The 22,202-nt window shown below is 35.5% G+C and overlaps 1 protein-coding gene across 1 annotated transcript in view; it reads right to left on the bottom strand.

The window, feature by feature from the left end:
- ADAM2 (ADAM metallopeptidase domain 2) overlaps nt 1-22,202 on the bottom strand; it is a 128,414-nt gene that overhangs the window by 32,851 nt on the left and 73,361 nt on the right. The window contains exons 10-11 of the mRNA XM_069075979.1: nt 16,496-16,577; nt 13,196-13,332 (exon numbers count right to left, since the gene is read on the bottom strand). Of these exons, the coding sequence (XP_068932080.1) occupies nt 13,196-13,332; nt 16,496-16,577 (219 nt within the window). The remainder of the gene's footprint in view (nt 1-13,195; nt 13,333-16,495; nt 16,578-22,202) is intronic.

Raw genomic sequence — 22,202 nt, forward strand, 5'->3', positions numbered from 1 at the left:
CAATTGGGGTTAAGTGACTTGCTCAAGTTCACATGGCTAGTAAGTGTGTCAAGTGTCTGAGGCCAGATTTGAACTCAGTTCCTCCTGACTCCAGTGCTCTATTCACTGCACCTAGCCGCCCACTGCTTGTCATTTCTTACACCACAATAGTATTATATCACAATTATATGCCACAATTTGTTCTGCCATTCCCCAAATGATGAGCACCCCCTTAATCTCCAAATTTTTACTAGCACAAAAAGAACTGCTATAAATATTTTTGTACATATAGGTCATTTTTTCTTTTTTAATGATCTCTTTGAGATACAGCTCTAGTAGTGTTATTGCTAAGTCAAAGGGTATGCACAGCTTTATAGACGTTTGGATGTAATTCCAAATTATTCACCAGAATGGTTGAATCATTTCACAATTTCATCAATAGTGTATTAGAGTCCCTATTTTTCTACATCCCTGCCAACATTTGCCATTTTCCTTTTCTTTGATATCAGCCAATCTAATAGGTGACATAGAACCTGAGTTGTTTTAATTTGCATTTCTCTAATCAACTGTGACAGAGCATTTTTATATGACTATAGATAACTGATTTCTTCTCTGAAAACTGCCTTTTCAACAATTGGGAATGACTTGTATTTTTATAAATTTGACTCAGTTTTCTAGGTATTTGAGAAACGAGGCCTATATCAGAGAAACTTGCCATAAAATTTCCCCTGCAGCCGCTGGTTTTCTGCTTTCCTTCTAATCTTGGCTGCATTGGTTTTGTTTGTATAAAACCTTTTAAATGTAATCAAAATTATTCCATTTTACATCTAGTAATTCCATCTATCACTAGTTTAGTCATAAATTCTTCCCTTATCCATAGATTGGACAGGCAAACTATTTCATGCTCCCCTAAGTTGGCTACCATATCACCCTTTATGTCTAAGTTATATATACATTTTGATCTTATCCCATTATACAATGTCAGATATTGGTCTATATCTAGTTTCTGCCAAACTACTTTCCAGTTTTCCTAGCAATTTTTGTCAAATAGTGAGTTCTTTTCCTTAAAGCTTGGATCTTTGGGTTTGTCAAACACCAGATTACCAGATTACTTAAGTCATTCACTACTGTGTATTGTGTACCTAATCTATTCCATTGATCCATCACTCTGTTTCTTAGAGAGTACCAATTTGTTTTGTTACCATTTTATAATACAGTTTGAGTTCTGGTACTGCTAAACCACCTTTCTTCACATTTTTTTTTCCATTTATTCCCTTGATATTCTTGAACTTTTGTTTTTCCAGATGAATTTTGTTATTACTTTTTCTAGTTCCATAAAATAACTCTTTGGTAGTTTGATTGGCATGGCAAAGAATAAATAAATTTAAAATTGTCATTTGTATTATATTGGCTCAGACTACCCATGAGCAATTAATATTTTTCCAGTTGTTTAAATATGTCTTTATTTGTGTAAAAAGTATTTTGTAATTGGATTCATATAGTCTCCAGATTTCTCTTTGCAGCAGACTCTCAAGTATTTTATATTGTCTGAAATTGTTTTAAATGAAATTCCTCTGTCTCTTCCTGCTGGGTTTTTGTTGATTGTATATAGAAATGATGATTTCTGTGGGCTTATTTTATTTCCAGGAATACTTTTTTGATAATAGAAATAGAAACAATCATGAGTGTAAGTTAAGAGTTGGTCAGAGGATCAGGGGAGTTCTTAATCAGTTTGATGAATTACTCCACGAAATCAACAAGCATTATTAAGCATTTACTCTGTGCTAAGCATTGGTGATATTAAAAAAAAAAAAGTGACTTTTTAGTCACTATTCTTAAAGAGCCTACATTATAATGGAGGAATGAAAAAAATAAAAAGGAAATGAAAAGCAGGAATCTGGGCAAAGGAGGGGGGTGGTGTACAAATGTGGGGATAGTGTGGTGAAGTCCTAAGAGCCAGAACTGGAACCAAGAGAAGATGAAGGAGGGCTGCTGGCCTTGGCCATGCCTCAAAATAGAGATTCTAGGAGGAATTCACTGATGAAAGAAGGGGCTACAGGGGTATGGGGATATCCCCTACATGGGAAAGAGGGAATGTCCCTAGAGAGAAGGCTGCTAAAGTAAATTCCTGTGAATCAAAACCCTATCAGTCTGAAGAGATTACAGGGCATGGGCCTTTGTTTGGACACATCTGAGAGACATATCCCATGGAATACAGGCTTGTCACTGGTTCCTTAATGATAGCTCACAGGGAATTAAAGATAATTCATGGCCAAGGCTCAAGAAAATGGACTCTTTTCAGAGGAGTCATATAAAAACAATCCTATAGACCACCTCTTGATTTATATACCTCATTATATTTTTTAAATTTTCTTTTCTTTTCAGATTCACATTCTTTCCCTTTTTCCTCACCACTCCAACACACCCAATTGAGGAAGTAAGAAAAAACAAAGCCTCTATATTGTATAAATTGTTCCCCTCATACCACTCACTAACCATGAGGATATAACAACTGCAGCTGCTATTGATTATATAAACAGACATAAAAATGTTGCTAAATTTATATCACTCACAAAGGGATTTAATGTTTTGGTCAGCAAAATAAAAAGTGAAGTTACTTGATTATCAAACATTAAAATGCAATAAAAGTGACCACATAAACATATTCTAGCCAATAAATTTGATGTTATATTGCTTATAAACATAATAAAATAGGAAAATCAATAATATTTGCAATTTGATAAACGGAATACAGAACAAAAAAAAAAACCTAAACAAACCCAAACAAGTATATAGTAGATGCAGAGAAATAGAAATGCAAGGATGAGTGACAACAAATTAAAACCTATTATGTCAAGAGTGGAGGAAAAGAGAAGTTGTTAATATAACTACATATTTTAAGCAATAAGAGATTCATTGCAATCTGTCATTAATTTAGGAAATGGTGTTCCTATATATTTTTACAATATCAGAATACTTCTACCTCAATAATAAATTTTATAAGTATACATTATAATTAAAGGGTTATATAGTCTTATGTTTTGGAGAGATCTTAGAGATTATCTAATCCTAACCTCTCATTTAATATTTTCTCAATTTTTCCTGATTCCTAACTCTAAGAGATCAGGTGTTCTCCTCCTTCCACTAAGATGGAGCAAAAAGAATTAGGCCTACCAGAACACAGAAATAATAAGACAGTGAAAGAGATTACTAGAGAATGTTCCTTCATCTTTCTTGTTGGAGACATTAAAAATAACAGGTGAATTAAAACCAAAAATTCATAACATAAAAAGAGAAACAAGGAAACTACATTATGCTGAAAGTAACCAAAGACAGCAAACTTATATACTTCAAATGCCTTAATATCTAAATATATATGGGGAAAAATTAACTAAATTACAGGACATAAATAGTAATACAATAGTGAGATTTCATTGTCCCTTTCTCAGTTTTGGACAAATCTAACAAAAATACAAACAAAAGAAAAACACAGAATTGAACAAATTTCTAGAGAATATTGTTCATTATAGCAAAAAAAAAATATTACAAATTTGGAGAGAAGGAGCTAGTAATAACAGCTGCAAGCAGAGACTTAAAGGAAAAAATTGTATTTTTAAAAGGGACTCCATGAGTCCCTAGAAGACATGAATCAAGGAATAAGAAATGAAATAAAAACTATAGAGGAAAGAATTTGAAGTAGAACAGGTAGTTTAGAAGAGAAAGTAGTTAACCTTATATAAGAAATATATTCTTTGAAAACTCAATTAGCCAAACAGAAATCATGACCTAACAACAAGACTATATATTTCAAGAAATAAATGAAACCTACCCAGATCTGTTGGAACAATTGAACAAAGAAGAGAAAGAAGGAATTTACTTATTACAAAGAAGAAAAAAGCATAGTCCATCCTAAATGTGAATTTGTTCTCTTCTGGAAGAGGGGAAAGAGCAAAAGGAAGAGTATAATGGTGTATAAAGGAAGAATGAAGTAGAATTCACTATGTAAGAAATAGAGTATACAAACAGAGGAAGATGTGGTCATAGTGGTCATCAGATGAACCTCCTTCTTCTCTGGAATAGAAAAAGCAGGGTTTAAAACAAACAGAATTTGATGTAAAAATAAATCAAACTCAGTAGAGAATTAAGTGGGGATAAAGAGGGAGGGTTAAGAGGAAGGCTAATACCAGGAAGAGAATAGCTACAAGTAAAACAAACTCCTCTACCCTGAAAGGAAGATTAAAAGGGGAAAAAAAAATAGAAAACAAAGACCTAGAATCTAAAAAAGGACCTAAGATTGACATTTTGGCAACTGAGAATGGCTGAATAGATTGTGATTGATAAATGTAATGGAGTATTATTGTGCCTTAAGATATGATGATGGGGTGGCTAGGTGGTGCAGTGAAGAAAGCACCAGCCTTGGAGTCAGGAAAACCTGAGTTCAAATCCTGCTTTAGACACTCAACACTTACTAGCTGTGTGACCTTGAACAAGTCAACCCCAACTGCCCTGCCTTCCCCCCTCCAAGAAAAAAAAAGATATGATGAAGATAATTTCAAAGATTCCTGATTATAAACTGATCAAGAGGAGAAAAAAAATTCATGAGAACATTGAATTCATACAAATTTATATAAAATACAGAATTCATGCAAAAACATTATAAAGAAAAACTTTGAAAGGCTTTAGAAAAACGATTAATATAAAAACCATCTTTTGAAAGAGAAGTGATTGACACGTTAGCTTAACTATACTTGTTTTTGTTACAAGAGATTTTTCTCTGAGTTTTTAACTGGGGAAAGAGACTATAGGAAAGTATTATTTAGTAAAAGTGATATGACAAAAAAAGAGGACTACAGTAACTTTTTAATGCAAAGAAGTTTAGAAGGAAGTAAAATCAGGAAAATTTTGCAAGTCACATACAGAATTTATTATGTACTTTTTAGAAAGTGGTATAAAATGAAGTTTGATATAGAAATTGTTTTTGTTTCCTGCTCTGTACATGGAAATGTTCTCTTTTTAAGTTGGAAATGAAAGAAAATTTCAAATAAAAAATGACTGAGCAAATTATGGTGCATTGATGTAATGAAATACTACTGTAGTTTAGAAAATTATAATTATGGATCATTCAAAAAAGCATGTAAAGAACTTTGTGACCTGATAAAAACAAAATGAGAACCAGGGGACAGGGTAAGGGGAGAGAAACAATATATACAGTGACTACGACAAGATAAGTGGAAAGGATAACAGTGAAAAATATTGAAACTGAACTTTGTACACTACAATGACTAAGTTTGGCCCTTAAAAGGAGATGAGAAAATACACTTTTTTTGTTAGAGGTGGAGAAAATTAGTGTGAAAAAAACTCAAACTTTCATATCCAGAAGAATATGATGACTAGTTTTGCTCAACTATTTTTCTTCTTTTTTTTTATTCTTTATTATAAGGAATATAAGGCTTTGTTATAAGGGTAGAAGAGAAGAATATATCTGGAAAATATATGAAAAAGTTAAGTGTATTAAATGAAAACCTTTTAAATTAAAAAAAGAAATAGGAGTTATATTTGGGAAGCTTTTCACTGCTCGTGCTTTAGTTGTGTTAATATAATAAAAATAGCATTAGTCTCTAAATTTTATAGATTTAGTGTTATAGCAAGCAAATAACCAAGAGAATGCTTTATAAAATAATATCAATATTCATTCAGAAAAAAACAAAAAGCCTTGCAGCCTCATTAAATAATAATAAAAACGATAAATAAAGGGGGTGTAGTATTACCAGGAGGCAGCTAGATGGTGCAGTGGATAGAGCACTGGGGCTGGAATTAGGAAGACCCTTTCTCAAATCAGATCACAGACACTAGTTATGTGAATCCAGGCAAATCGCTTACATTCTGTTGCCTCAATTTCCTCAACTATGAAATGGGAATAAAAGCAGCACTTACTTCACAAGGTTTTTATGAGGAGCAAATTAGATAATATCTATAAAGTGCTTAGCATAGACAGTTAAATGGTGAAGTGGATGGAGTACTGGGCCTGGAGTAAGGAAGACCTGAGTTCAATTTCAGCCTCAGACACTTACTAGCTATATCAGCCAAGGCAAGTCACTTATCCCTGTTTGCTTCAATTTCCTCATCTGTAAAATAAACTGGAGAAGGAAATGGCAAACCAGTTCAGTAACTTTGCACAAAACACAATGGGGTCATGAAGAGTCAAGCACAAGTGAAATGACTGAACAAAACAAAGCATTTAATAAATGTTTATTTCTAACTTTTTTCTTCCCTTGTATTCTAAATTATAATAAAGTGAAGGTTTTTGCAAAAACAAAGAGAACATTAAGTCTATAATTCAGAGGAATGTAGGTGGAAGAACTGATAGAGTGAAATTTTAAAAATAAGAAGATTGAAAGAACATTAATTTTTTCTAAACCAAATCAACTTCTCTTGAAATCAGGTCTAACAAAAATAATATAAACAAAGATCTTCCCCCAAAAAAACATAATGAATTAAAATTTGTTGGAAGCAAGGATACTATACTTCAGGAAATCATAAAAGAAAATTACTCAGAATTTTTTTTGGATACAGAAAGCATGGATACATGCTTTTTTTTTTTGGATACAGTTTAATGGAATCCATATGACTATAATAGAAAAAAACATAAACTATAACTCACCAAGAAATGTCATGCTCCTTTTTTATAAAGTTTATGCTTTAAAATTCCTATTATCTATGAAGATATTTTCAACTTATAACTCTTTTACTTCTCTATACTTGTGATTTTTCCAATGTATGTAATCTTTCCACTATGAAAAATGCACATCTCATTCTTTATGATTTTTGCCTATGTTCTTTTATAAATCCTCCATGTAAGATGTTTCTAAGATGTTATTAGTCACCCTCTGGTTGGATATACATGACATAGAGATAGATATGAATATAGATATATCTACCTTCATTTAGACAGATCTAGATATATGGATAGCTACACATATTTTATGTATGTATATATATAAACATAGATATAGAGATAGACCTATAGATCTATACATACATATGTATAGATAGGAAATAGGTATAAATATATATCATGAATTACATGGAGGATAGTGATGTATAAGATGATTAGAAAGGTAGAAAGGACCCTGGTTTTGAAGAGCTTTGAATACCAAGAAAAAAAGTTTATATTTGGTACTAAAGGTAATAAGAGCCCCTGGAGCTTGCTTATCAGAGGGATACATGATCAGACCAACACTTTAAGAAAGTTACATCTAAGTGGAAGATAGATTGGAGTGAGAAGACACCTAAGGTAGGGAGACCAGATAGAGGACTATTTCAACAGTCCACGTAAGAATGAGGGCCTGAACTAGGGTTGGGGATCTGTGAGGGAGATATGGCAATATATACTAGAGATGTTTTTTTAAGGTAGAAACAAGATTTAACAATGGACTGGATATGTGGGGTGAATGAGATTGGGGAGTCAAAGATGCCACTGAGGTAGAAGATGACCTGGTCAAGACACTGCTGGTATCTGAGTCACTAAAATAACTGAAACCAACAAGGAATCTTTCATTTAACCTGTCTTCCTTCATAAAATTTTCTGCAAATTCCCTGTCTTTCCTTAATTTGTAGCTGCCTAGAAGACTTACTTGGCTCTAAAATGCATATGTAGAAGTTGTCTGCATAAAAGGGAACCTCTCCCCCCACACACATTAGTCTCTTGAAAATCTCTTTCTGGATTTATTCAGTGGTACCAAAAGGTTTGTTTTTGTATCTTAAAATGTTGATTATCTTTCTGTCTTCAAATATTTATTTTGTCTCTTAAACTGGCAAATGTGATCAAGCTGTTAACTACCCATATTGCTAAGTTGAGTGTTACTGTTCAAATGTAGTAGAGAGAGGATGATTGGGAGTTTATTGTGTGTCCTTCATTCTTAAAGAGGACCATGACATCATGGAGATGATGCCATGACATGCTAGTGAATTGGATTTAAGTGGGGGAGGGCTGTGCAAAGTTACCAGACTCACTTTCACCTCAGGAGCCATCTGGGTCCAGTGGCCAGATATAGACCAGGACAACTGGAGATGGCCCAGGATGCAGTAGGGAACCTTGGCTTTTTCAAAAGGTATTAGTTTGACTGAGGCAATGCCTATTCAGTGATTAAGGCTTAATAAGAAATGAGGCAGAGAAAAGATCTTTTTTTTTTTTTTATTTTTTGGTCTTAATTTGTTTACTGTTAGTTTACATGATTCAGTTCCACAGTTCTTTGAGTTTCAAATTTTCTCTCCCTCCCCACCCCTTGGTGGCATACAATCAAGTATAGGATCTGCAAATACTTTCACATTAGACATTAGTCAGGTTATAAAGAAGGATTGTATCAGATGGAATGCACAATGGGAAAGAGGAAACAAAACCAAACAAGAAGAGAAAAAGATCAGGTAGTTTGCTTCAATCTGCATTCAAACTCAGTTCTTTCTCTGGATGTAGACATCTCTCTCCATCATGAGTTTTTTGGGGTTGACTTATAACCCTGCATTGCTGAGAAGAGTCCAGTCTATAAAAGTTGGTTGTCACACATACGTTGTGTCTGTAATTCTGCACACATTTCTCCTGGTTTTACTCTTCTCACTCAGCATCAGTTTGTATAAGCCTCTCCAGGTAAATATGAAGTTCATTTGCTCCTCATTTCTTATAGCACAATAGTATTCCATTACATGCATATACCATAACTTGCTCAGCCATTCCTCAATTGACGGGCACCCCCTTAATTTCCAACTCTTTGCCACCACAAAAAAAGAGTTGCTATAAATATTTTTGTACATATGGGTCTTCCTCCCACTTCTGTGATCTCTTTGGGATACAACCCTAGAAGTGGTATTGCTGGGTTAAAGGATATGAAATTATTTATAGCCCTTTGGGCATAATTCCAGATTGCTCTCCAGAATGGTTGGATCAGTTCACAACTCCACCAGCAATGCATTAGTGTTCCAATTTGTCCACATCCTCTCCAAGTCTCTTTAAAAAAAAATGGATCTGGGAGGAGAAAACCCTCAGGGTTTCTGGCCAAAACAGAAACAATTTCTATTTACATTCATTCTGAGTCGATCTGGACCTAAACAAATGACCAAGTAGGGGTTGGCCTGGGACCTATTATTGACCAATCAATGAGAGCAAGAGTGATTTGGAAAGCCAGTATGATTTGGGGTTAAGGCTGGTCTATAAAAGGAAAAAAAGTTTCAGACATTAAAAATCAATGCAAGAAAATAGTCTAATGTGTGTGAACAGCAAGACCAATATGAAAAGTCCATATAGCACTGGGGGAGAGAGGAGAGTGGGGAGGGAAGAGGGCAGTATATAAGGCCAGACAAGGTTAAGTTGTCAAGTTTCAAATGCCAAATAGAAAAGTTTACATATAATCCCAGAGGTAACAATAAACCAATAGAGCTTATTAAAAAGGGTTTAGAAGGGGATCTAGTCATCCCTATGCTTTAAGAAAAATCACTTTGGCAACTATGTGGAAGATGGATAGAATAGGAAGAAACCTGTTTGAGGGAGAACAATTGGAGGCTATTTTAATAGTCTAAGTGATATGTGATAGTCTTGAACTAGAATGAAGGTTGTGTTAGTAGAGTGAAGGGAACATATATGAAAGATGTTGTGTAAATAAAAATTACAAGAGCCATTACCAAGATTTTTATGTGTGACTCATTTTTTGGCATGAGCAACTAACTTTTCAGGTCCAGATAAAGGTTTTGCAGTTGTACACAATGTGCCTTCTCAACTTTTTCCTTTCTTCTAATTCAAGTGTTCTTAACCTGGTGCCAATGAACTTGGTTTTTTAATATTTTGAAAATTATTTTAATATAATTAGGGGCACCTGGGCAGCACAGTGGCTATAGAGCATGGCCTAGAGTCAGAAAGACTCATTTTCTTGAGTTCACAACTGGCCTCAGACACTAACTGATGGACTCCTAATCACTGCCCCTAGCTAGCCATTCCCCCCAGGTTCAACATCCCAACTTCCTCATATGACTTACTGCCTCACTAGAATAGCAGGTGTGCCCATGTTCTCAATCACATCATTCATTTAGTCTCAGACGGGATCACAATGGCCAGCCATTCATCAAACCCCAGACAGGACCATAAGAGTCAGCCAATCAGGAAGCAGCACCAACAGGCCATTGAGCAGGATGTTTGACTACTAAATCATCCAGCCTAAGTGGATGCCTACATAGTAACAACAAAGAATTGTCCTAAGGTGAACTTGTGATGTAGAGAAGCTTATTATAATATTATTATAAGACATTAATTCCCCCCCCCCCACTGGGCTTTTCCATATGCCACATGCACAGCTCCACCAAGGTTAGGACCCCTCCCATATCAATAAACCCCTCCTATATTTTAGTATTAATATATTCTGTAATGATGTAATGGCATCTTATCTACTACAAAAATCCCTGTCTTTCTCTGCTAAGCTGCTGGTTCCTTTAAGAAGCCTTGCTCACTGGAAAGTATAATCCTCAATAAATGCCTTTGCTTGGGTTGGAACTGGTCTGAGTCTGTGAATTCTTTCAAGATGACACCTCAACACACCTTGAACTGCAACACTTAATAGGTGCATGATCCTGGGCAAGTCACTTGGCCCTGTTTGCCTCAGTTTGCTCATCTGTAAAATGAGCTGGTGAAGGAAATGGCAAAACACTCCAGTATGAGTGAGGTCATGAAGAGTCAGACATGACTAAAAACAACTGACCAAAAAATTTCAGTATAATTCATCTCCTCTGTAATTTTTTTTTTACTTTCTACATTTAAAACCAATATTTTGAGAAGGGATCTATATGCTTCACTCAACTACCAAAGAGGGTCCATAACCCAAAAAAGGGATAAAAACCCCTATCTTATTTTGTCCTTAACTTTGACCTTGGTTTTAACCAGCTCATCATCTGGTTACTCACAGATAATTCTAAAATTTCTTCCAGTATTAGAAACCTTTAAGTATCTTATCAGTCAAGATAGAGTCAATTTCATTTTTGTGATAGCTCAGTACTTGCCATGTCTATTATCTTCCCCACTCTCTTTTCATCCTTCTATCCTCATTGTTGTGGAAACAGTCAATAAGTATTTATTAAGCACCTATTATGTGCCCCAGGCACAGTGCTAAATGCTGGCCACACAAAAAGGCAAAAGACATATGACGACTTCAAGAAGTTCACATTCTAATGAGAGAGAAAACAAGCAAAAAAAATGTACAAACTACATCAAAAGTAAACAGGAAATAAATAAGAGAGAAGGTATTAAGACAGGTTGGGAGAGGCTCAGAGTGTCAGTACAAGGAGGTGAGGAGGAAGAGCATTACAGGCATGAGGGACAGTCAAAGAAAATGTCCAGAAATGAGAGATGGAATGTCTTGTTTGTAGAACAGCCAGGAGGCCAGTGTCACTGGAATAAAGAGTATATTTCAGGGAATAACATCTAAGACTGGAAAGACTGGAGGGGGCTAGGTTATGAAGGGCTTTGAATGCCAAACAGAGCATTTTGTATTTGATACTATAGACAATAGGGAGCCACTGGAGTTTATTGAGTTGGGGAGAAGGAATGGGGAAGAGTGGGTATAGTATGACCAGACCTTAGCCTCAGGAAAGATTACTTTGGTAGATGAATGGAGGATGAATTGAAGTGGGCACAAACCTGAAGCAGCCAGACCCACCTGCAGGCTATTGTAATAATTCAGGTGTAAAGTGATGAGGGCCTGTACCAGGATGGTGGCAGTAAAAAGCAGAAAAGAGCTATGCAAGACTAAAAGATGTTTAGTATTTTTTTTTTCTCTCAAAGGCTGCATGGCAGTAGATAGAGTGCTGAAGTTGGAGTCAGGAAGATCTGGGTTCCAATCTCACTACTGTCATTTCCTTGCTGGGTGACCCTGGGCAAGACCTTACCCTTCTCTGATCTTTCATTTCCATAACTGTAAAATGGGGAAGTTGGATTAGATGATCTCTAATGTTGTTCTAAATCTGTGATCCTATTATTAGAGGCCATTGTGGCCATGTGATCAATCTTCTACTGACAATCAGTCAATCATAAACACTGATGAAATCTTGCTATGTGCAACAATGAGTGAGGTTTGCTCCTGTTCAGCAAACAAAACAGTCAGAGCTGGCCCTTCCGAAGCCCAGGGACCGCTCCATCTTGGGCTAAGGGGGTCCCAGTAGGATTTTAGTGGAGGGTCAAGTTAGGTACTGTCTTTATTTTTCCTTTATTCTCTTTTACTATCTTTAAAACCAACCAAATATTTTTATTCTTTATGATTAAATCTTTTACAAAGGGATGGTCCACTGGGTAAGAAATGGAAAAGGGATATATTCAGAAATAAATGTGGTATAAAAACAGAAAGCATTAATACAAATGAGAAAATGTTTAAAAGAAGAAAAACAACAGAAAAAAAATGAAACCAAATCAATAGTCAGGGAAGCATGTAACTGGTATAGTTAGAGTCAACCACTGCAATCAATCTTCTTTCAGTGCAGTATTACCATTGGAGTGAAGAATAGCTTGGCTGCCTCCTTAAATCCTCAAGTTGTCCAGCACCCATACTCTTACTGTCACAATTCAGAAGCCTCATCTCACAATGTTTCTCACTTTGGTCAAGGATTAAAGTCTTAACTGGCTGATTCAATGCTCATTTCCTTCATTCCCCAAACATGGAATTCATTGTGGTAATCACATCTATTAGTTTTACATTAAAGTTTGCTGGTGGTGTTTGTTATAAGTTAATAGTCAGAACAATTATTCTTATATAAGGATTAAATCTCTGTATATATAGCTCAAGGAACATAAAATGTGCATCCATTCACCATGCATCATACAGTAGTGAAAGAAAGGCATTACAAATGGATAGGTAAGTCTGCCAGTTCCTTTTCATTCAGGGCATATTTAGAGAACAAAAGCTCTTTCCTAAGTATAAGGCTCTGCCAAAAGGCACACAATGAAGCCATACAGATTATCTATAACATCTGCTTCCAGTATATATAATTTGATTTGGGGGGAGAAAAGATTGGTCAATACTGTTAATGAATGTCATCAGTTCTGCCCACAGTTAAAATGTTACTTAATACACTCACATGCACACACACACACACACACAGATATGTATATACATACACATGTATGCCTATATGTAAAACAAAGATGTAATCTTATCATGATAGATACTGGATAAAGAAAGCATCTTACACTGCTTCTGGGTTCATTATGCAGACAGCTCTTGAACAGTGACAGCTTTCAGAATCATCATAAATTAATCCCATATTATGACCCAGTAATTGAGCAATAATAACAGAAAATGCCTCCAGACTTAATGTTTTTGGATACTAAAAATTCAAAAAGAAAAACAGAAGAATTACCACTACTGAAGATCTAATAATTCATTCAGCTGGGGAAAATGAAAGAATTAAGATAAAATGAACAATAAACAACAAACTTCAAATGGAATACAATATTTAATTCAATTCAAGAAACATTAATTGAGGACCTACTATGTTAAAGGACTTATTCTAAGCCTTGGATATACTTAAAAGAATGACAGAAGCCCTTCCCTTCAAGGAGTTCGTAATCTATTAGAGATGATAGGATGTACACAAATAACTCTAAGACAAATTAGAATATGACTAAGTGCATAATAGATGTAAAATACATTGGCATGAAATATTTGAGTAGGTAATGACTATATCTAGCTGTAGGGAATCATGGAAAGTTTCATTAAAGAAGTGTTACCTGAGCCAGACCTTGAAGGAAGAGAATTCAAGGTGAGATAAGAGGGTAGCTTATGTGGTATAGCGGATAGAGCACTGGCTCTAGAGTCAGTACAACCTGAACTCAAAGCCCACCTCAGACACTTACTAGCTGTGTGACCCTGGGCAAGTCACTTAACCCCCCCCTCTCCCAAACAAGAAGAAGAAATAGAGGGAGCATATTTGGACTGAAAATTAAATTTAAAAATTTAAATTTTCCTCTAAGCAAGGCTTTGGATGCATCCCAAAAATGTTAGTACATTGTCTCATTATTTACATTACCTTTAAAGAAATTATCAATTCTTTCCATAATTTGTTCTTTGATCTGTTCATTCTTTAGGACTAAGTTAACTAATCTCCAATTAATTTTTAATCATTTATTCTTTGTGGTATTTTTTCCTTTGGGTCTGTATCTTCTTTCATAATATGACTAATGTGGAAATAGGTTTTGCATGATTGCACATGTGTAACCTATATAAATTGCTTACCATCTGGGGGGGGTGAAGAAGGGAAGGACTAAATTTGGAATTCAAAAACATTTTTTAAAATGAATGTTAAAAATTATCTTTAAAAGTTATTGTGAAAAATAAAGCATTATTAAAAGTAAATTAAATCTGATTCCTGTTTATCTTTCTAATCTTATTTGACCTATGCCTTTTCATGTGTTTTATATTGAAGCCAAATTCTACTACTTTCTCTTCACTTATCTTATCTTGCCATTTGCTACTGCTATGCATTTGCACATGTCTAAAACATACTTCTTCACATTTCTAACTCTTGAATTCTTATAGCACAATAGTATTCCATCACACTCATATGCCATAACTTGTTCAGCCATTTCTTAATGGAAGAGCATCCCCTTGGTTTCCAACTCTTTACTAACACAAAAAGAGATCCTATATTTTTAATATATGTGTCCTTTTCCTCTTTCTTTGATCTCTTTAGGAGTGTAGATCTAGAGCAGTGTTATCTCTGGATAAGTTGAAGAGATTTGGGATGCATTAGTTCTAAGTTGCTTTCCAGAATGGTTAGATAAATTCATAGCTCCATAACAATGCATTAGTGTATCTGTTTTCCCAGATCCCCTCCAACATTTTTATTTTCTTTTTGTGTTAACTTTGTCAATCTGATAAGTATGAGGTGGTACCTTAGAGTTGTTTTAATTTGTATATTTCTAATTATTGGTGATGTAGAGCATTTTTTATATGGCCTTTGATAGTTTGGATTTCTTCCTCTTAAACACCCATTTGTATTTTGACCATTTATCAATGGGGGAATGGCCTATTCTTGCAAATTTGACTCAGTTCCCTATATATCTTATTTGTGAAATGTTTATCAGAGAAACTTGCTGCAAATATTTTTTTCTCCTGATTTCCTACTTCTCAAATTTTAGCTATATTGGTTTTGTCTGTACTTTAAATTTAATCTAATTTTGTTTGTGCTTTAAATTTAATAACTTTAAATTTTATATAATCAAAATTGTCCATTTTGACTATTGTGAACTTTTCTTTCTCTTCTTTGGTCATGAACTCTTCCCCTATCCATAAATATAACAGGTAATTTCTTCCATGCTCCTCTAATTGGCTTATGATATCACCCTTTATGTCTAAATCATGTACCCATTTAGAGTTTATCTTGGTGTACAGTGTGAGGTTTTGCCAGACTTGTTGCAGTTTTGCAGTTTTCCCAACAGTTTTTGTTGAACAGTTGAGTTCTCATGCCAATTGTTGGCATCTTTGGGTTTCTCAAACAGTAGGTGACTGTACTGATTTGCTTTTGTATAAAATGTGTGCCTGTTCTATTCCACTGATCAACCTCTCTCTCATCTAATACCAAATTGCTTTAATAATTATGGCTTTGTAGGATGGCTGAGATTAAATACTGCTGGACCTCCTTTCTTTCTATTTTTTTTTTCATTGATTCCTTTGTGATTCCTGACATTTCCTCTAGATTAATTTTATTATTTTTTCTAGCTATATAAAGTAGTCCTCTGAAATTTGATGTGTATAGCACTGAATAAGTAAATTAATTAATACTGTCATTTTATTATATTAACTCAACCTCCATGTGAGATACTAATGTTTCTCTATTTATATTTATATTTATTTGCATGAGTATTTTATAATTGTCTTGATAAACTTCCTCTGTGTGTGTATGAGAGAGTGTATCTTGGCAGGTAGACTCTCAAGTATTTTAAAATGCCTATAGTTATTTTTAATGGAATATCTCTTCCTGTGGGATTTTGCTAGCAATATACAAAAATGTGGGTGATTCATGTGGATTTATTTTATAACCTGCAATGTTGCTGAAGTTGATTCTTTCAACCAGCTTTTTTTAGTTGACTTTCTGGGGTTCTTTTTAAACATTATATCAGCTACAAAAAGGCAGTTTTGTTTCTTCTTATGCTTATTCCTTTAATTTCCTTTTCTTCTCATTTCTATAGCTAGCACTTCTATAGTAAAATGTGGGATACTAATGGTCATAATGAACATTCTTGCTTCACTCCTGATCATATTGGAAAAGTTTCATGCTCTAGTGGACAAGCCAAACCCTTGCATAATTCCCCTTCTGTTTGGCACAAAGTATTTCTTAATGGCTCTAAAAGTTTTATCTTTAAATAAAGAGCAGAGAAAAAGTTTCCCCAAGACAACCATTGCATATTATATTTAAATACAGTAACATGACAATAAGTAAGAATTTTAACAGCCTATATAAATATTGGTGATATTAAATAATGCCATACCAAAGCAACACCACCAGCATAGTTTCTTTCACACATCTTTCCTTGAAATGTTGCTCCCACATATTTAAATCTATTCCTATAACTGAAGCACAAAAAAATAAGATGTTATTAAAAATATATCTTTGGAAAAAGTAGGCAAATTCATTTTCAACTGTTTACTATAACTATTGGAACTCTTCTATCTCTAATTATCCTCTTAGAATTTCAAAGTACCTCTCAGTCAACATGTGACACATAGTAGTCCTATTATTTCTGCTGCTTTTAAAATGTACAGTAAAATACAAATTCACATAAAAGGGGAGAAGGAATATATGAAGAAAGGAAAACTTACAAGAGAATAAAAAAGAGAGAACAATTTAAAGTAACTAAAGATTTATTATTTCATGGCCCAAGAATTCATCACCAAGTGTCTAGACTATTAGTGTAATGAACCTCTTCATGCTTAGGCTGATCCTTTGAAAGTATACTTATTCTCTAGCCAGGACTATACCCACAGCCTTTTTAGTGTGGTAGAGGCTTGTAGAGCTTGTGCCCCATTGGCAGTTTTCTAGACTACTGGAATATACTACTAATTGGCCTCCCTGCCTTTAGTCTCTTCATCTCCCCAATTCATCCTCCAACTGCCAAACTGATATTACTAAACATAGGTTCAACTGTGTGACTTCCCATATTCTTGCATTTACAGATCTATCTCTAATACAATCTATGTTTACTATCCAATCTCACACTACTTCATGTATTCTATTCTTTAGTTAAATTAGCCTAGTTGCTATTCCACATATGGTACACGTTATCTCTCATCTTGGCATTTTTGTGTACTATCTGTCTCCCTTACCTAGAATAATGTTTTCTTTACCTCTGCCTCTTAGAATTCCCACCTACCTTTAAAGTTCAAGTACCACCTCCTATGTGAGGCCTTTCCTGATCATCCCCTTCAAATTGCTAGTGTTCTTTCTCCCTAAAATTATATTTAACTTTATATATTTTGTATTTACTTATCTTTGGAAAACTTGTTTTCTGTAATAGAATGTAAATCTCTTGAAGGCAAGAGTATTTTTAATTTTTGTCTTCTTATCCTCGGTATCTATCACAATGTCTTGCACATAGCAGACATTTAATAAATGTTTGTTTAATTGAATTTCAAATATAGGAACAAGCTTCCCTATAGATATTCTCCTAAAATCTTACCTCTTTTTCTTCTGATTTATATTTAAAAAAAATTACAATTGCACTTGAAAACTTTTGACAACAAGGAAATGAACGAGGCTGAGTCTTGTGGCTGGGTCCCACAAAGAGTTATTCAGCATTCTACTCTGGCTGCTGAAAGTTGCAATATTGATCTCCTTCAGTGGCTCTATACATTAACAGAGGGAGACCAGGACCATTTCCACAAACATATTAATGCTGTCAGGATCTGGGACACTTGCTGCCTCTTAGCAGCTACTTTGAAAAAGGTTAACATAGGTGATTGTGGGATAGAACCCTAAAAATATGCTTCTTGTTTTAAAAATACTGATTTTTTTCTATTTTGTTCTCATAATGAGAAAGAAAACTTCCAGTAAAGCATTTTTCTAGTGCTTCATCTTGGTGTAGCTAGGCCAACAGAGGGCAACTCTGGCAGGCTATACTGAGCTGAAAAAGCTTTGTGTGAGGGGCCTACATGGGACAGAAAATGCTTTAAACCATCCTGACTAAGATAAGGGAGCAGCTCTTCATCAGAAACCTGACCCTTAGGTGACAATATGCAAACATACAAGCATACATACATACAAACATACATGATGCAAACATACATACATACATACACATTGGCTTCCACACCTTAGGTATGAAGGTGATACATTTTGGTGGAAAGAACTCTAATTCAATCACAGGTCATTAAACTGAAGGTTTAAAGAGTGATCTATACAGACCCTCCTCTCATGTACAATGGCTTACATTCCTAGAAAAGTCACTGAATTGCAATGATCTAAAACTTAATCTCATTTAAACTAAGAAATACATCATGAAAAGAGATTTAATTGCTGGTCAAGATTCTAATGCCTAATTTTTCTTGAAAATAACCTCAAACATTACACTTAATCAGCTATCCATTATATATTTATATTGTATGAAGCTTTCATAAGTTAAATCCAATAGTTTATCACATAAAATATATAATACGATATAATGCCAGTGTGCTGCAAAGAATCGTCTTTTCGATAACTTCCTATTTTTACTGCCACAAATCAGAATGCGAAGAAACATCTTTGTCAGAGTCAGGGTCAGGGAATTTAGAAGAGTTTCTTCAGATAGATTTTGACAAACATTTTTGTGGAAACTTGAGGGGGGAGATTTAGCATGGCCACTTGGTGACTTTATAAGAAATTAATCCAAAGCTATCTCAAAAATTTGGTTGGTTTGAATGATAATCAAACTAGCTACCTACAAACAAACCAAAAAAATAAATCAGTCTTTCTATTCCAGGAATAAATCCTTGCCAATTAGGTTAAAATACTAGATTATAGATGTCATTGGCTTGGTGTGTAGAGGGTTTTCCCCTTCATTTAATTAACTATTTTAAAGGATTAAATTTGGGCTGTGACTATAAAGTAATGAGGCTGATTTTCTTCCTGACAAATATAACAGGTAATGTAAGTGGTTACAGGGATTTGGGGAGGAGCATGCATAGTGTTCTAGGTCTGAGGCAGTCTCACCACACAGAGCCTGCTTGGCCTCCCCTTACTCTTGTGTGGGATAGAGAACACTACCAGATTTTCAAAATAGGAGTTTGAGTTGGAAAGCAGAGTCCTTTATTCTTTCTTATGAGAAAGGGCACAGCCCTCATGGCTCAAGGGGCATCAACCAAGGAGTGCAAATTGCGGAAGCTCACAGGCTTCTGTTATCCTAATCCTAACCTGGCCCACTCCCCTGTCTGGCACTGTGTGTCTCAGTTTCCTCATCTGTAAAATGATCTGGAGAAGGAAATAGCAAAACACTCCAGTATTTTTGCCAAGAAATTCCCAAATCAGGTCACAAAGAGTCAGACATGATTGAAATAATTGAACAACAAAAAACACATTCCCTTGACTTTTCTCTCCCAACATCTTCCCTACCTTCTCTCCTCCCACCCAGTCCAGAAAGACTAATTCAAAGATCTGAATTACCACCCCCACCCCCCCAGGTACTGGACTAGTTCTAACCTAGAGGCAAAAGGGACTCCCCAAATGAGACTGAGAATAGAACCTGGGAGAAGCTAGATTCAGAACAGCAGAAAGTTGATTGACCAAAGGTGGCTTATTTGCATGCTGCTGATTAAAAGCAAAATGTTAAATAGCAAAAACTATAATGTGAATTCTTGGAATTCAAAGTGCTGTAAGGAAAGGATTACCTTATTATTTTTCAAAAGTCACATTATCTTTCCATAAATGCATTTTTTTTGTTTCTTTCTCAGAAATGCTATGATGGGGAAGGGGGGGCAGAGTCAAGATGGCAGAGTAGAAGCAATTCCTCCCCACAGCTCTGGCTTCCACCTTCCCCAATCAATGTAAAAAGGGGACTCTGAACAAACTTTGGAGCTACAGAACCCACAAAATGACACAGAGAAGCTAACCTCCCACTGAGGACAGGCTGGCTGGCCAGCAGGAATGGGCCAGCGCAGTGCTCTGGGGGCCAAGCCCAGCCTCACACCGAGGCTTTAGCTCCAGGGCAGGCCTGACCAGGCGACTGTTGGAGGGACTCCAGATCACCAGCAGCTGTAGTGTTCCAGAATTATCAACACATAGATGCAAAGGTCAAAGTGAGAGGTCAGTGCAGTATGGACTTTGGGACCCAGTAGTTGGGAGTGCCTCAGCTTTTGCCCCTGGCGCGAGAAGCCACTGAGGGCTGCATTGCAGCCCCCACTGCCACATGACAGCTTCAGCTTCTGGCCTGCAGACTGTAGGTGGACCAAGAGACCATTCTGAGAGATAATCACTCTTACTTTAACCTGCTTGGATCTGAATTGCGGTCTAGGGTGAAGGTCCTGGGGTGTGTGTCCAGCTTGCCAGAGCATGTGGAGGCCTCAGAGAGGGCACGCATCTAATACCTCCAGCAGCTGAGAAAACACTCTGTTTGGGACGGAAGCTCCCCTGTCTGGTAGCAGAGTCCTACTGTGGCAAAAAGCCCAAAAGTCAAGTAATTGAGTGGCAACATGACCAGGCAAAGGAAACAAAGCAAACAGAAAAATCCAACATTAGACTCCTATCTTGGGGACAAAAAGGATCAAAGCATGGAACAGGAGGAAGACAGTGAAGTCAGAACTCCTACACCAAAAGCTTCAAAGGAATATATGAGCTGGGTACAGGCCATAGAGGACCTTAAGAAGCAGATAAGAGAAGCGGAGGAAAAATTGGGAAGAGAAATGAGAACAATGCAAGAAAATTACAAAATGAGAGTTAATAGCCTGACTGAGGAAAATAATACCTTAAAAACCAGACTAATTCAAATGTCAAAAGAGGTTCAAAAAGGCAATGAGGAAAAGAATGCCATAAAAAGCCAAATTTGCCAGATGGAAAAAAAATCTCAAAAGCTCAATGAAGAGAATCGTTGCTTCAGAATTAGATTAAAACAAATGGCAGCTAATGACATTATGAGAAATCAAGATGCTATTAAACAGATCCAAACAAATGAAAGAATAGAAGGCAAGGTGAAATATCTCATGGGAAAAACCACTGACTTGGAAAATAGATCCAAGAGAGATAATTTAAAAATTATTGGATTACCTGAAAGCCATGATCAAAGAAAGAACCTAGAAATCATCCTCCAAGAAATTCTCAAGGAAAACTGCCCTGATATTTTAAAACCAGAAGGCAAAATAGAGGTTGAAAGAATCCACCGGTCACCTGCTGAAAAAGATTCCAAAAAGAAAACTCCTAGGAATATTATAGCCAGGTTCCAGAATTCCCAAATTAAGGAGAGAATATTACAAGCATCCAGGAAGAAACAATTTGAATATTGTGGAAACACAATCAGGATAACCCAGGATCTGGCAGCTTCTACAGTGAGGGATTGACGGGCTTGGAATATGATATTCCAGAGGGCAAAGGAGCTGGGATTAAAACCAAGAATCACCTACCCAGCAAAACTGAGTACCATGTTTCAGGGGAAAATTTGGTCATTCAGTGGAACAGAGGCCTTTCAAACATTCTTGATGAAAAAACTAGAGCTGAATAGAAAACTTGACATTCAGATACAAGAAGCAAGAGAAGCATGAGAAGGTAAACAGGGAAAAGAAACCATAAGGAACTTATCAAATTTGAACTATTAACATTCCTCCATGGAAAAATGATAATTGTAACTGATGAAATTTTTCTCACTATGAAAATAGTTGAAGGGAATATATATACATATATATATATATATATACATATATATATATATATGAGGGCATATGGGCATATGAATACATATGTGAACGTGTGTATATATGTATACAAGTAGACACAGATAGAGGGCACAGGACCAATTTAATAGGAAGGGATGATACTTAAAAGGTGAAATTAAGAGGTGAGAGAGGAATATAATGAGAGGAGATGGGGAGAGACAAAATGGGGTAAACTATCTCATATAGAAGAGGCAAGGGAAAATGGTCACAGTGGAGAAGAATAGGGAATGGGTCAAACTTATTCTCATTGAATTTGGCTCAGGGAGGGAATGAAATACACACTAAATAGGGTCTCTCACCCTC

The sequence above is a fragment of the Petaurus breviceps genome, unplaced genomic scaffold (genome assembly GCF_028583685.1).
Source record: "Petaurus breviceps papuanus isolate PSGF00001 unplaced genomic scaffold, PetGlider_PUasm1.0 90919, whole genome shotgun sequence".
NCBI classification, from domain to species: domain Eukaryota; kingdom Metazoa; phylum Chordata; class Mammalia; order Diprotodontia; family Petauridae; genus Petaurus; species Petaurus breviceps.